A 12,814-nucleotide genomic window follows, 5' to 3' on the forward strand; every position below is an offset into this window, starting at 1 on the left:
GAAGTAACTCTGCTGCCTTCACCCCAACGACCCCAAACGGCTCTTTTAAGAGCCACACACAATGTCTCACAGAGCTGCTCCTTATCAAATCCTTTCCCCTATTCTTTATGTTATCTAATCATAGTGTTATGGTGCCGTACCATAAGCAATGACAGTATCTTACTACTCTATAATAATTATTACATAAACAAGCAGTGTATGTAATGCACATAAAATTTTTCTAAATGCATTTATTCATATTTGACATCTAGACATGTATGCATGCATACATACACACATGCATACATAGACGCATACATACATACATACATACATACATACATACATACATACATACATACACACATGCATACATACATACATACACACATGCATACATACATACATACAGACATACATACATACATACATACAAACATATTTGGATCTATTTGCTATTTTGTCTACATATATTTTTCTGATTCAGATTATATGGTTATGAAGTAGTAATTATTTATATTTTTATACTTATATTTATTATATATATTTGCCCTTTTATAATTTCGCTTAACAGGAACAATTATCTTGAATGTTGATCCTAAGTTCCTGGTTATCTCAAATGTATTCCTTCAAACTTCTAGTAACATGTCATAAACACGCAGCATTTTTCAAATCATCAGTCAATACTTGAACCATTACGTCAGAAAAATATTCAGAGGTTCCTCGCGCTCAAAAGGCGCGGGTTTGTTTTGAATTCCTGACGTCCAATCGACACTCGCGCACGCCTCACTTGGACCAATCAGCGTTGAGCAGCTCTCCGCACTGTCTATATAAGCTCAGTCCTCCCAGTCTACTTCAGCACAACTCCTCATCCAGCATGGCTAGAACCAAGCAGACCGCCCGTAAATCCACCGGAGGAAAAGCTCCCAGGAAGCAGCTGGCTACCAAAGCTGCGCGTAAGAGCGCCCCTGCCACCGGCGGAGTGAAGAAGCCTCACCGCTACAGGCCCGGTACCGTGGCTCTGAGAGAGATCCGTCGTTACCAGAAATCCACCGAGCTGCTGATCCGCAAGCTGCCCTTCCAGCGCCTGGTGAGAGAGATCGCTCAGGACTTCAAGACCGACCTGCGCTTCCAGAGCTCCGCTGTCATGGCTCTCCAGGAGGCCAGCGAGGCTTACCTGGTCGGTCTGTTCGAGGACACCAACCTGTGCGCAATCCACGCCAAGCGAGTCACCATCATGCCCAAGGACATCCAGCTGGCCCGCCGCATCCGCGGAGAGCGTGCTTGAAGCCACCGCTCAACAGTCCCCAAAAGGCTCTTTTCAGAGCCACCACACGCTCCGTTAAAGACATTATTGCCTTACAACATCATATCAAATATCTGCTTTATACATCGGTGTGCCCAATCACTCCTAGGTACTTAACCCCTCATGAAATTCTACAACAACCAATAAATCTATCTATCTATCTATCTATCTATCTATCTATCTATCTATCTATCTATCTATCTATCTATCTATCTATCTATCTATCTATCTATCTATCTATCTATCTATCTATCTGTCTATTATCTATCTATCTATCTGTCTAGCTGTCTGTCTGTCTGTCTGTCTGTCTGTCTGTCTATCTATCTATCTATCTATCTATCTATCTATCTATCTATCTATCTATTATCTATTATCTATTATCTATCTATCTATCTGTCTAGCTGTCTGTCTCTGTCTGTCTGTCTATTATTACTGATGTTGAATATAGTTAAAGGGAGTATGGATTTTATAATGGAAACATTTTTCTTTTAATTCAAATATGTATGTTTTTTTCCAAATTAAACAAAATGACACAAGAAGTTGTTGTAGTTTGTTTCGACTTGATCTGCAAACATGAGCGGTCGTGGCAAAGGAGGAAAGACCGTCACCGCCATGGATGTGGTCTATGCCCTGAAGAGGCAGGGCCGCACTCTGTACAGTTTCGGAGGTTAATTGCTCTAACAACTGAATTAAACAAAAGCCCTTTTCAGGGCCACACAAACCTCCTCAAAGGAGCCTGACCCCTTGTGTAAATGATGTGTGATTTTCTTACCGAATGTTCATCAACCCTTTGCTGCAACTGCTTTGGGTGGTGTACATATAAATACAAACTGCTCCATGTCAGTGTATATATTGACAAAGGGCTTTTGATGTAAAATTCAACTCACAATTACTTACATACATGTTGTATTACAACAAATTTATTCCAAAGATGAAAACCCAGATGCAAAATAAAGTGTTTAATGTTCATTTCTAGAATCAAAGGACCAATGAATGAGATTTTATTTAAAATTGTATATTTTACCCATGAATTACATAGCTGATGAACCACAGCAGCACACGTTGCAGAAAACAGTGAGATTGTAAGCACCCCACGAGAAGAACAAATATGACTTCCGACAAACAGTTCGCTAAATATTGGTGACGGAATAACAGAACAATAGTGGACAAATAAAGGAGCCCCTTATTAGGGACTCTTTGTGTTTGTGTCAGAGATACATCAGTTAGAATAGATCCAATCTGGTTTCTCATGTGTTGCAGAAAATGAATAGTGTATTATAGCATTATTATTAAGTATATTATGAAAGTGTGATGCACATACACTAGAATGCTCGTAACATTGGTGTTGTAAATAACCAGGAAACAGTTATATCCAAGCATATCTGTTTTCAACCGCCAATCTGTCTCTTCTGTTTGTCAGTTTCAAAACTAATGGTGCCATGTGTCATGTAAGCACTGGCCAATGAAATTCAGGGAGTCACAGTGGCTGCTTTGCACGAGAGTGTTATACAGTATAGTAAGCAGCACCGCCCCTGAGCTTTTTATAAGTGTTGTGTGTTGCTGCATGATTGTCGTGCCTGAACTTGCCGCAAAGTCCGCGCCCAAGAAGCGCTCCAAGAAAGCTGTGGCCAAGGCCGCCGTCAAGTGCAGAAAGAAGCGATCCAGACCTCTGTCCGTCTGCTGCTCCCCGGGGAGCTGGCCAAGCACGCCGTGTCTGAGGGCACAAAGGCCGTCACCAAGTACACAAGCTCCAAGTAACCACAGCCTGAAGCCACCCAACGTGTCATAGAAGGAGTGATCTCCACATCATTCTGCTATTATCAGTTCATTCTAATAATGCTGAACAACACTTGAATGTCCTCTACTAGGGAATAAATTAAGTAGTTCTCTAATTCAACCATATGCAAAATCATAACATACACATCTTATTTCACATTATGCACCAGACACATCTAATTTTAAATAATGTTCTGCCTCGCTGATCTGCTTTTACCTTCTTGTTTGAATAAATGGTCATTGTTTTATATTTTATCTGTTTAACAAGATGTACATGGCATTGAGTTCTTAGGAAAGTGTTTTAAGAATAACATTTATTGTATCATATTTCATCAAGAAATGTTAAATAATTTCAAAGTAAGAAGTCAGAATTCCCAAATTCCCAAGCAGAACACCTATGTATACACTTCCAGAATAACTAAAGTATTAATTTCATTAAGTATTCAACTGCATCACACCAATAAACTGCTTAAGAGTGTGATGGGTGAATGTAAAAAGGATGTGAATGAATTAATTATGGTTAGTTCCAGCAGACAGTACAGACCACAGCAGAGGAAACACATGGAAATTAGTGTCGTAGTCACAACAATAAATTAATAAAACAGTTGGACAGGATGCAATCTATGTCTCCATTTCTCTGCTTCCCTTCTTTCCAAAACTTTCAACATTGCCTTCAGCTCCCATTCAGTCAAAGTTTTTTTAAGCAGTCTTCATTATTAGCGGTATTACCAATATTACTGTTGCAATTACAATTATTACAATTATTACATTATCCTATTTATTGTATCATCAGTCATATTGTTATTACTGTAAAGTACTGCATGGTATTTTCACTATGCTGCAATTCAAGTCGGTAGATATACTTACACAATATGGATATACACATATTCATTGCACCAGCATGTTTACTAGTACTATCACATATGAATTACTATACTATGTTATTATCTGTACATTCCTTTAGTGTTACTACCACCTGCCTGTATTGGGCTCACTAGTTAAAATATTTCACACACTATATGTAGATTGTGTTAATATGTGTAATATATGCACACACACAATATATGTGTACAGCTATTGTTTTAACCTCTTGTGACCTGCACTGTTTTTTTTTTTTTACCTAAATTTCAACAGAAAAACTAATTTTGGAGTCAGTGTCACACTTTTTTCCAAATTTACTTGAATGGTGAGATTATGTTTGACTTCCGAGATACTTTCGGGCAAATAAGTAAACTAAAACTAACCTGATAAAAGTACGCCACTGCGGAGAGGTGTGGGGTGCATGGATGGGTTGAAATTTCCATTTTTAAAGAAATAAAAACAGGATACTGTTTACACTTTTTCTCTATTTATAGGTCTATTAAATGGAAGGTTGGGCAAGAATAGGGATATAGAGTCAGACCCTCAGCAAGAATTTCAATCATAAATACAATTTAACTGGATATAATTCTCAGCGTTTTCGCGCACGGCTGAAAATTTGAATGTACCCATCAGCTATGGCGGTCAACATTTCCATGGTAACAGTGAGCTGCATCAATCAGAGATGACGCGGTTACACTCAGGGTTGTAGGTAGTGTAGTGCTTTACATCGCAAATAAAATATGTTTTCTTTACAACAAGGTAAAAATCATACAGACTTGTAGCTTCTACAGGAGCCAAAACAAATTATTATTTACAGTGTGTAATATTTTCACAAATATTTATGAACCTTTCAAATTCAAAACCTTGCCAACTACAAAAACTACAATTCTGCACCATTTGGTTATGCATCATGATGCAATGGCTTCATGGGTAAGGTAGTCGTATCATTATAAACTTAAAAAGGAAAATATGGTATGGGTGAAAAACAACATGGATGTGTAACTAGGGATTATTTTGTTCAGGGGATATACCTGCGTTGTTTGAATTTACATAAGTCCCACAACAGCAAGACTCGCCATCTCGCACATTTCTAAAATCGCCAGGAGCAGCCAAATAAGTTGACAAAACCTTTCCTGAAGGAAAATTAGATTTTTCCAGATTCGTGTTCCTTTGTGGGGTTTTTTCTTTATCTCTCAACGTATTTTCAATACCGAGTTTGACCTATAAATAGTAGACAAATATTTAACCGTGGAGTTATATATTCCTGTTAGATTACATGGGGAAACGCAGTTGCCTTACCGAGATGCTGAACAGCACTAAACTACGCCGATAGTTCATTTCCTTTAAAGCGAGGGTCCAGGTGAAGATCATTCATCCATATTCCACATGATATGAAGTCACAATGTGAAACCGTTTTGATAGAATTCAACATTTATATTGCACTACTTTTACACACACTGAGCCATTGTTGTGAAACGTCGAAGAAGAAGAAGCCTTCGCCTCACGCACCTACCTCATTTCCGTAAACAGACGGTTAAAGCGCAACATGGGGGTGTTTCGGTCTCACTTGTCTGTGAAAACTTTCTTCTCTGTATCGTCATGGATTACGTGAAGCGGGTGGCGGAAGCTCTGAATCATATTCAGACCTTAATCTGACTTGTGCGATAGATCCAAGTCAGTGTTAGCAGCGCCTACTTTCCACGATCATAGTCAGTTCTTTGACGACGACGCGGAGAACGACAGCGATGCTGAATCTGATATTACTCCGGACTTGGAGAACATTTCAAACAGCTTATTTCAAACTTAATGTGAGGATGAAACGGAATATTTTAAAGAACCACCAGGAGACTGACGATACGTCCATTGTTGTTACAACGGAAAAGTCGATGACGTGATGAAGTCCGTTGAGGTTGGTGACAGATTTCCAGATTTCAGATTTTCTGAGACTCATCATATATATAGACTGTACATGTTGTTGTGTTGTCCGTACTTTTAAACTCTAAAATTATTCCACTTTTATAAAACACGTTGTTGAGCTGTTCGTGATTGGCCCATTCAGCAGCATGTTAAGTAGCCATGAGGCTTTGTTTGTCCCCCAACCGCATTTGCATTCTGGGAGCTGGCTGAATGAACCTGGTGTGGGTAAAACCTTGGAGGTGATGATCTCTGAAACACGGTTGGCCACACCCTTGTCATTAACAAGTCATAGTTTTAAAAAGATTTGCTTGATTTGCACAAGTGATACCTTGTTTGGAAGCTCCGATTCTCCACTTTCAAATGCAAAAAAAACAACAACTCGAAAGCCACCAGATCACCCTATAGTACGCGGTGGGTCACATATGTAATTTTCAAATCCCTGAATTATATGTTAGGCAGTTGTAAGTGGTGCCCCCTGTTGACCCCTCTAAAAGTACCTGTCCAGAGCTGTCCAGAACAGTTGAAGTTCTTTCGGTAGCTCTTCTAATTACTGGGATAAAGGGATTCAAAGGTGACCTCTGGGCAGGGTTCAAAGGTCAATATCTCAGTTTAGGGTCTACTGAAATCTCCTAACTTACATATGTTAACCTAGACGATGACACCTTTCAAAAAATGGGATTGGTTTTGTTCTACAGCAAAGTTAAAGAAATCCAATACTGCCATTGCAGTGGGCTTTTCTATTTTACTTTGAAACTTTGTAGAGGAGGATTAGAGGAATGGAGTCGAGGAGGAGGGGTATAGGAGGAGGAGGAGAGGAGGAGTTGAGGAAGAGGAGGAGGACAGGAGGAGTAGAGATAGAGGAGGAGGAGAGGAGTCGAGGTAGAGGAGGAGGACAGGAGGAGGAGGAGAGGAGGAATTGAAGAAGAGGAGGACTTCAGATAGAGGAGGAGGAGAGAAGTCGAGGTAGAGGAGGAGTAGAGGAGGAGGAGAGGGGTGGAGTAGAGGTAGAGGAGGAGGAGAGGAGTCGAGATAGAGGAGGAGGAGGAGAGGAGTAGAGTAGAGGTAGAGGAGGAGGAGGAGGAGTAGAGGAGGAGTAGAGGTAGATTGTATAACATTGGGAGCATAGCCCGTCTGGGGCAGATCCTCCTCACATAGAATGCCTTCACACACTGCTGCTGTGACGTTTCACTGGTATACTTCGTTCTGATTGGACCACAGATTTCGGGTGCAAGGTTACCAATGAGATCTTTCCCGCACGGCTTAAAATAAGCGCTGCAGAGCGGCGTGGTTACTTCCTAGTTGTTTGTATCAAGCCAAAAGCTGAAACCATGTCTGGAAGAGGCAAACAGGGCGGAAAAGCCAGAGCTAAGGCCAAGACTCGCTCATCTCGTGCCGGTCTCCAGTTCCCAGTCGGTCGTGTCCACAGGCTGCTGCGCAAAGGCAACTATGCCCGGAGAGTCGGTGCTGGTGCTCCGGTCTACCTGGCGGCCGTGCTGGAGTATCTGACCGCTGAGATCCTGGAGTTGGCCGGAAACGCTGCCCGCGACAACAAGAAGACACGGATCATCCCCCGTCACCTGCAGCTGGCTGTCCGCAACGACGAGGAGCTGAACAAGCTGCTGGGCGGAGTGACCATCGCTCAGGGCGGCGTGTTGCCCAACATCCAGGCTGTTCTCCTGCCCAAGAAAACTGAGAAGGCCACCAAAGCAAAATAATCACATTTTGCTCAACAATCCAAAGGCTCTTTTAAGAGCCACCCACAACTTTGTAGAGAGTAACTCTTATCCTCCATCCAATCTCATTCTTTTCATTATTACTGCTGCTGAATATAGTTAGTGGTGTTGTTAGATAACCTCATTATACTGTTTTATTTTGTGGGAGTCTGAATGTTCGATGGAAATATTGAATTCAAATATTTATTTTTCCAAATGAAAAGGTGGTTTGTTTGTTTCACATATTGTTAATCGTCTATTCAATCAGAACAAATTTATTCTTATCCAATAAGTATTGTTTAAAGTGAGGTGTCTGGGAATGTTTGGCGTCCCAAGAAAGCCCCCATTGTATAATATAATTACTAACAGATGTTGCCAGGGGTCTCAAGAAAGAGAGCCCATTGCCAGGGGCCCCGGTGATAAGGGAGGTGAAATGTGAACTATGATCCATAGATTGGAATCAGATGGGTAATGTTGTCTCTGGACAAGCATAAAAGACACTTCTTAGTTCCATTCGGGAGGGAACACATTTGTCTTCGGTTCCCTCCCAGACATTCCATGGCAAGTCTGGTTTGATGCTGTTCTTACTTGTAATAAATGTAATATTATAATCAAGTCAGCGTCAGAGAGTCCTTCTTCATCTACACATCATCAACAACGAAGAAACTACAAATTGGCGTCACAGGATCTGTTGGGCCTCATCTGCCACTGCCATCGGCTACAGCAAAGTCACCACTTTAAACACCTCAGGGTGAGTGTTCTCTCACAAATACGAGCTTCTGTGTGGTCTGAGAAGCGGTAGTGTTTTGTGCAGGTAGGCTGCACTGACGAGCAGATTGTGCGGAGATGAGCGATGATGTGTTGATGTGTGAAGTGAGTTTCCGTCTAAATTGGGGTTTATTAAGTTGTAAAAGATGTAAATAAGGGAATTAGGAGAGTAATAAACAAAGAAAAAGAGAAATAGAGAATAGAGATGAGAGAAATAAGAAATAAGTTAAAAGAGAATTAAGTTGAAGTAAAAAGTACTAGTAGAATGGCCGAATTAGTAATAAAAAGTAACCAAATAACCATGCAAGATTAATGACGACAGGGCCTGTGTCTTCTTAACAGTAAGACATGTGTACATTAGCTGCTGGGTGAAAGTTGGCCGTATGAAAATATAGTATAGCCAAATCTGTGGAAGAAAAACAAAGAGGAAATAACCCTGGCCAGGGGAATTGGCTAAATATGAAATAATTTGAAATAAGATGAAAAAGATGAAAGTGAAAAAGAGTTAAAAGTTCAAGGATTAAAAGAGGAAATAAGATGAAAAATAAAGTTGGAGAAAAGTGGGGAAAAACAGGGCTTAACCAGCCTAGGAGAACCAACATTGAACATGCAGGATGAAAATTTCTGATTCAAAAGATAATTTGTTAAAAGTTTGGCCAAAGTGAAAATTTTGATGAAATTAGAAAAGCATAAATGAGTCGACGTTAAAATATAAAGTTTAGCGCTGTTGAAATCTTTGGAGGATCAGACAACTGCTGGACAGACATGTCTTTTCCTTTTTTGTGTGTGAGTGTGTCTGTGTGTGTGCGTGCCGCAGCTAAAGATGTGTGAAGAGATTTGTGTATTGTTCATGTATATGTATAAATGATATATAGAATATATGCGTTATTAAATAGGTATACATAGGTGGTGAGTGGTTTGAGTAATACATAAAGAAAGACATTTTTGCCTCTTTAGTGATAAAACTTATATGAGCCTTTTTCAAGGACGTTTGTACAATTGATAAAACATATGAGCCTTTCTTGAAGGACGTTTTGTACATTTGATAAAAAAGTATGAGCCTTTCTTTAAGGACGTTTATACATTTGATAAAAATATGAGCATTCTGAGAGAAGGAGTAGAGCCAACCACTTCCTGCACAGCGAGCTGCAGCAGGAAGTGGTTGCACCCTGCCTGGCCCACATTACAAGATTTTTAAAATCTTAACAAATGTTGAAAATGTGAGAGACCCGACACAAAACAACATATCATGATACATTTAACAGTTTTTTTCCTATAGTGTGTGGAGAGCAACAATGTGCCCAAACAGCAAACCACACACTAACAGATTCCATTCACAAACAATAACAGTCCTAATATCATGATGGACTCTCAAAACCGGAACCCTCATGTGACCAAACGTGACTTCAGAGTAAACAAACATAGTGGATGACGGGCTCAAACTAACAGTGCTATTTTTTTGCACATTAGTTTTACAGAAAATCCAAAAGGAAAAATTTGAAACAATGGATGAAGTCATGGAGACAGTGTAAACATTGACTGTACATGTTGCAACTCCAGTTTAATGCTTCACAGCATTCGTATTTTCTGCCATGGCTGCTATTTTGTTTAGAACTTGTTCCGTTCCGTTTCTGTAAATTACGGGTCAAGTTTTCATTCAAACCTCAGGAGCAGCAGCAGCAACAGAAACAACAAGAACAGCAGCAACAACAACACCAGCAGCAACAACAGAATCAACAACAACAGCAGAAACAACAGAAACAACAGCAGCAGCAGCAACCGTGGCATCAGACAGAAAGAACAGCAACAACAGAAACAGAAGCAACAGCAGCAGACAACAGAAACAACAACAGAAACAGCAGCAGAAAATGTCCGTGCAATCACAAGAACAGTCAGCGTGGAAAAAACAGATCTCCCAGCATACAGAGCACACACACACACACACACACACACACACACACACACAAATATCTCACAACATAGAAAACACACAAAAAAACAACAAAAACCACAACAAAAGCCACTACAACAGCAGCAACAACAGCAGCAACAACAGCGGCAGCAACAGAGACAACAGCAGAATGCTGTTACCAGCAACAGAAACAACAACAACAGCAACAACAACAGCAGAAACAACAAAAACAACTACAACCGAGGGTCAAAGCCAGGAAATAGCAAGGATATCAAAGTGCAAACAATCCAAAATCCCTAATCCAAATCAGGTAAAGTTTTCATTCAGACCTTGGGAGGGAATGCCTTTTGACTCTCTCTCTATCAAAACCCACACCCACTCCCACCCTTCTTATAATCTTCTCACTGTAATCTCACAACAGAAACAACAACAACAGCGGCAACAGAAACAACAATACCAGCAGAAACAACAGAAACAACAAAAACAGCAATAACAACAACAGCAAAACAAAACAGCAACAACAACAACAACAACAACAACAACAACAGCAGCAAAATGTGCAGTAACAACAGAAACAACAGTAGCAGCAGAAACCCAAACACACACACACACACACACACACACACACACACACACACACACACACACACACACACAGATGTCAGCCGAACAGCAAGGTCCCTCGGCAAGGTGTTCCATTTACTTGGGACATAGACAAGGCAGCCTCCCCTGCTTTAGAGTCGATACTAGGGAATAATTAAAAGACCACTGCCTGTGGACCTGAGAGTTCTTGCTGGTTCGTGTATAATTATTTTATATACTGAGGTGCAAGGCCATTTATAACTTTATATACATGTAGCAGAATCTCAAAATCAATTCTAGTTTTGGAAGGGAGCCAATGTAGAGATCTAAGAACAGGTGTGATGTGTTCAACTTTTTTGTCCCAGTGAGAACGTGTGCTGCCGCATTTTGGATTAACTGTAGCCACTGCACAGCTGATTTTGGATGGCCGGTTCATAGGAGCTGGAATTTTCTGTCTTTGAGCCTTTGCACCAAAGATGAGTATTTCTGTTTTGTCTTTGTTCAGTTGTAAAAAGTTTTGTGACATCCATGCATTCATATCATTAATACACTGAGTGAGGGAATGTATGCGGAGTAGGTCATCAGGAAAAAGGGATATGTGCAGTTGTGAATCATCTGCATAATTATGGTAATTTATTTTGTGTTTCTTTACAATATGTGCAAGTGGGAGCATATAGAGGTGTTGCAGAAATTAAAGGGTGGCTTTAATCTGCAGTTTGTCAATCGGTGGTCCAAGGTGCAAGGGTCGGATCATAGATGTGCGAAGCAGCAGCTCTCTGAGTCGAACGGTTTATTGTGGGAAGTCAGAAACAATATAGTCAGTTTGGCGTTACTGGTCATTGGTGAACTATGTGACAAATGTTGTTCTCGATCTCTGAAGCTGTGTCAAGGTAAGGCATATATGTTTATGTGATTACATAGATTTATACATGTGACATTATTTTGTTACAGAGGTTAGACAATAATGGGCCCAGAATCAAACCTTGGGGCACTCTACATGTGGGACTCAACGTATCCTTTAGGGTCATTTGGCAGCTTTTGACTTTATTTTTGCATCATTTGAAAGTGGAGAATCGGAGCTTCCAAACAAGGTGTCACTTGTGCAAATTAAGCAAATTTTTTTAAGGCTATGACTTGTTAATGACAAGGGTGTGGAAAACTGTGTTTCTGAGATAATCACCTTCAAAGTTTAGTAATAGACTAACAGAGTCTAGCTAGTTGTCGCATGGCTAATTAACATCCTGCTGAATGGAGACTTGACACCCTGCTGAATGGGGCAACCATTGCTTTGTTCTTGTGTTTTGAGGGAATAGTTGAACAGCGTCATCAACACACAACTATTGAAAAAAAAAAGTTCCCCCTGAAGAATCACCACCTTACTGCGGTGGAGACACACAAAGCCCCTGGTAGGGTCTCCCAAGGCAGAGTGGTCCCAGGGGAGGGACAAGACAAAGAGCGAAGGACTGAAACAACAACAAAAGGCAATCTGGTACCTCGCCCGGAATAGGGAAACCTGGGCCCCGCCTCACCGGAGAGCATCTGGTGGCCGGGCCTTGACTCATGAGGCCCAGCCGGGCACAGTCCGAAAAAACGCCATGGAGCTGCCACCCTGTGGGCCCACCACCTGCAAGGACAGGCTTTGGAGTCGGGTGAAATGTCAGCCGGGCGGCGGGCAAAGGCGGGGGCCTGGGACTGTTGATCCTCGGCATCGTAGACTAGTTCTAGAGATGTGGAATGTCACCTCTCTGGCAGGGAAGGGGCGGGAGCTGGTGCAGGAGGTGGAGTGGTACCAACTAGATATGGTTGGGTTCACCTCTACGCGCAGCACTGGCTCTGAAACCAAACTCCTAGAGAGGGGCTGGACTCTCTCCTTTTCCGGAGTTGCCCAGGGTGAGAGGCTGTGGGAATACTCACGAGCCCCCGGCTGAGTGCTGCTGTGTTGGAGTTCTCCCCAGTGAACGAGACGGTCGCCTCTATGCGACTGGGAGTTGGTAAGGGGAA

At 41.3% G+C, this 12,814-nt stretch overlaps 2 protein-coding genes across 2 annotated transcripts; both read left to right on the top strand.

Annotated features, from left to right (window-relative positions):
• Window positions 1–601: 601 nt before the first annotated feature.
• On the top strand, window positions 602–1,354 carry LOC307240806 (histone H3.2). The gene has a single exon (XM_080014672.1). The coding sequence runs from the start codon at window positions 857–859 to the stop codon at window positions 1,265–1,267; it is 411 nt and encodes a 136-aa protein (XP_079870798.1). The 5' UTR covers window positions 602–856; the 3' UTR covers window positions 1,268–1,354.
• A 5,813-nt stretch (window positions 1,355–7,167) lies between these two features.
• On the top strand, window positions 7,168–7,554 carry LOC307241498 (histone H2A; the record flags this gene model as incomplete). The annotated part of the gene is made up of 1 exon (XM_080015633.1): window positions 7,168–7,554. The coding sequence occupies one exon, from the start codon at window positions 7,168–7,170 to the stop codon at window positions 7,552–7,554; it is 387 nt and encodes a 128-aa protein (XP_079871759.1).
• Between the last annotated feature and the right edge of the window lie 5,260 nt (window positions 7,555–12,814).

The sequence above is a fragment of the Zeus faber genome (assembly GCF_960531495.2).
Source record: "Zeus faber genome assembly, chromosome: 15".
NCBI lineage: Eukaryota > Metazoa > Chordata > Actinopteri > Zeiformes > Zeidae > Zeus > Zeus faber.